Source organism: Cystoisospora suis (genome assembly GCF_002600585.1).
Source record: "Cystoisospora suis strain Wien I chromosome Unknown contig_3040, whole genome shotgun sequence".
Classification (NCBI taxonomy): Eukaryota; Apicomplexa; class Conoidasida; order Eucoccidiorida; family Sarcocystidae; genus Cystoisospora; species Cystoisospora suis.
In genome coordinates this window covers 562-4,543 of record NW_027155835.1, presented here as the reverse complement: position 1 = coordinate 4,543, position 3,982 = coordinate 562, and the positions used below count along the sequence as shown (strand labels likewise).

The 3,982-nt window shown below is 41.7% G+C and overlaps 1 protein-coding gene across 1 annotated transcript; it reads right to left on the bottom strand.

The window, feature by feature from the left end:
* Positions 1 to 246: 246 nt before the first annotated feature.
* CSUI_006098 (3-hydroxyisobutyrate dehydrogenase) lies at positions 247 to 3,975 on the bottom strand (the record flags this gene model as incomplete). Its single annotated transcript, XM_068066263.1, has 5 exons — positions 3,918 to 3,975; positions 3,012 to 3,090; positions 1,906 to 2,039; positions 1,486 to 1,632; positions 247 to 380 (listed from the first exon to the last, which is right to left on the bottom strand). Coding segments are annotated over exons 2-5 (474 nt in total), but the record flags the coding sequence as incomplete, so codon positions are not given.
* Between the last annotated feature and the right edge of the window lie 7 nt (positions 3,976 to 3,982).

Below are 3,982 nucleotides of genomic sequence, written 5' to 3'. Positions count from 1 at the left end.
TCTATAATCTATCTTTAATCTATCTATCTATCTATCTATCTATCTATCTATCTATCCTTAATCTATCTATCTATCTATCTATCTACCGTTGTATCAGCTTGAGAGACAAACAGCATCGAAGAAGAGACAGGGACCGACAAACCCCACACACACAGGACGCTCTTTCGCTTTCACTGCAAGCATGTATGTAAAGGCCTGAAAGGAAAGAAGGACAGCCAATCACTCGGCTTATATGCGGAGAAGTGTTTTACCAGTTCCAGGGCCACCTGTATAGATGATATTTTTCCCCATGACTTCAAATAGAGGATAAACAGCATCGAAAGCCTCTCGGTCTCCTCCAGCCATGATCGACAATCGAGCGTCTCTAGCTCCTACGTCTCCTATGAAGAACACACATTCCCCCCACAGGCGAGTATTCATTGTTTTCGCATAACTCCACCTCTTTATCATTCTCGCGCTTTCTTTACACGGAGAGAGGCCTCCAACTGCCTTTCCTCCTGAAGACTATAAATGTCTCTACATACATCCTTTCTTTCTGTGTCTCTTCTCTTCTCTCTCGCCGATGACTTTGTATTGTGTGTGTGCCAACATAGACGAAGAAAAGAAAGCTGAGATTGTGTAAAGAAGAGGTCCCTCCAAGGAAAAGAAAAAAGAAAAGATACAAGATATGGAGGTGTATGCACGATGATATCTTTCTGCCTTTTCCGGCGACCTCTCTTTATCTTATATACGAAGAGACGCCCCTATCCACCCTGTATGCAACTGCCCTTTCTATAGTGATTCCTTCCATGAAATCTCGAATCTTCAGTAAGTTCTTTTCCCGTAAAAACGGAGAGAGAGAATAAAACTTTTCCTGTCCATTCAAAAGAGGAAGAGAACCTAGCTACATGCGTAAAGGAAGAAAGCCATTCTCGTTGGCTATCTATACATGAAAGGATTGACTCCCTTCTCCTAGTTATTGTGTGATGATTGGGCGGATAGAGGCTACTCAGGATGTCCTGTCGATACATACAGACACTTCAATTCCTCACTTCTTTAGTCGACATCTTGCATGAAAGCGATGGGTAGAAATTTCTTTGCAAAAACCTCTAAAAGGCTACTGAAAAAGAATAAAGTGTCTGGTGTATCTACAGATCCTCGTGATGTGTAGACGAACACATCCCTTGTATATGTATATATATATATATATTTAGATATATATGTGTCTTCCGTTCTTCTCAGACTGTACATACATACAGCTGGACGGGGTACTTTCCACCTTTCAAAACACATCTCTCTCTCTAGTGTATGTATCTACCTCTGCAGGTACGAGGTAGAGTCCTTTCATCTATAGCTCTACATAGATGACACAAACGCTGTAAGTCTTTTTTGCCTATAGCCATTTTCAACGTGACCAATCTATCTAGTGAAAACGAGGCTTTCTTTCATTCTTTTGCAGACAGAGCTTTCTTCTTCTTCTTCAACACCTATCCTTGACCATCTTACCTCCAGATACAGGAGCATCGAGAGCATAGACTCGATACTGTTCTCTAGCAGTTGCATAAAGGTCTTTAGCTGTCTTTGGAGAACTCGTGGTCATATCAATTATCACACTGCCTGGCTTAAGGCCTTTCAACGCCCCCTCTTCTCCAACTACAAGAAGGCGAAGGGACACACACCGATAATACACACCTAGATGAGATACACAAGATGAGAGAAACGACATACAGAAACAGAGAGATGATGCGAACAAGATGATCTACGACAGAGACATGTATACAACCGATGCGAGATGTGATAAATATGCAACACCACACAAATGAAACAAGGAAATATGTGAAATCTCCATACAAATATACACGTACACACTTGGGTTCTATCTATCTATCTATCTATCTCTATCAAGAAGGAGAAGGAGACTCTTACGATAGACCTGCTCAACGTCTTGGGGGTATCCGACCATGGAAATGACTACGTCACTTCCTTCAGCGACTTCACGATAGTTTTTGCAGACGACCGCTCCCATAGGCTCGAGGCCTTTGCATTTATTGACGGTTCGACTGAAGGCAAACTCAATACAGAATTCTATGATTCTATGTGCTCACCAGCACAAAAACGTCGGGTGTACATACACCACAAGAAACACGTCAACATCCCACACAAGGTGAAAATGAGGGCTTGAACGCAACACACGCGTGAACATAGTCACTTCGAGGAGTGTAGGTAACTATCATCTCCAATGAAGTTGTTCTCCTATCAACACACTTCAACCCCTAAGCAAAACCTCTTGTCTCTATCTCTCTCTCTCTCTTCTTTTCCTGCCCTTCGCTGTATTACTTATTTAGAGGTATAGCTATGACATAGGTAACTAAATAGATATACGTATATACACATAGATGCATATATATACCTTTATATGGGTATATTGATTTGTCTATCTACCTATGTCATGCGAATCGTAGTGGGGTGTTTAAGGGTTAGCTTCCTGTCGTCTTGCTGAATGAAGTCGATGAAACAAAGACTACGAACTTATCTCCATAGACCCGTTCTACCTGCACGGCAGAACTCTATATGCCAATCCATATCAGTCCTACGGTCTACGCACATATATATATCTATATATCTCTATATATGCATCTATATGTGTATACATCCACATACTGCGAGACAGACGTCCAGTACACACACACATGCATATATGTATATACATAAAGGATAGAGAGATAGGTGGGTCTATAGGAATAGAGAAGAGATCTCTATGATGTGGTGACGATGTCCAATCGAAGGTAGAACTCTTTATGGACACCCTCTGTTTGATTCGATGATAGAAAGAAGAGACGTTTCTTATCAGACTCTCCCAACAGAGAAAGGAGAGATAGCCACCCTACATGGCTCTTTTTACTAGGAGAAGGAAGAAAGACACGGGTAAGAAAGTGACAGAGTGAGAAAGAAAGAATGAGAAAGAAAGAGAGAATGGAGAGAGGAAGATATCTTCTTCTTTCAGGAGGAGACTACTCATCTTTCTGTCGTACTTGTAGACTCTGAGTCTATACCCGCCTCTAAGTAGGTGTTCGCACATCGCTCTCCCCATCACGCCTAGTCCAACGAAACCTTCAAGTAAAACACACAAAGAAAGAAAGAAAGACAGGCTGAAAGCATGGAAGAAAAGGAAAAGAAGAAACAACGCATGCACTCCACATCCCCCATCTCAAAAGGAATGGTACACACACAACAAAAGCACATGGAGAGACACATAATATATATGTATATATGTAGGCTTCAACAGATCTTTCATATACACATATATAGATAGATACAGATACATATATTGTAAAGAAAGCCCAGTGTGAGGGGTGCCCCATGGATGCATTAAAGAGAAGGAAGAAGAATCAAAGTATTCTTATTATTCTTGCTTTTCTGTTATACTATAGACCGGGGGAACTCCATGAGAAGCTTGTAATCTCCTACTATGTCTCTATAGAGAGATGTATGTGTATATACACCTTTCTGTCCTTGAAAAAGAGAACGACGGAGATTTTGGCTGTCCATTCAATGCCTTCATACTCGCCTAACCTAGACTTCTTCTCTCTGTATACAGGTCTATCTGAACGGGCAGAGATTAGAACCTCTCGGAAAAGCATCGACACACCATACCATAAGATTGTGCCTATACATACACATATACAAGTCTTCGTGCGAAGAGGACCTTCTTTCTCTCTCTGTCTTTCTACGTGTGGACTTCCGTAGACACATGCAGGCTCGTAAAAGTGGGGGTATTACGTTCTGCCGGTCGAACCCTCAACTTCTGTTGTCCATACACCGCATTCTCTATCTTCACATCCCCGTAACAGTAGAATGTGTTTTACCTAAATGAGTAGAGTTTCATAGATCTTGCTGAACCTTCAGCAAAGACCTCTTCCTTGACCTTTTCTCCTTACCGACTGTCGTGACTTCTGGGACAACTTTCGTAACGGGGGGAAGTTCTTCTTCTTCTTTCTTCTTC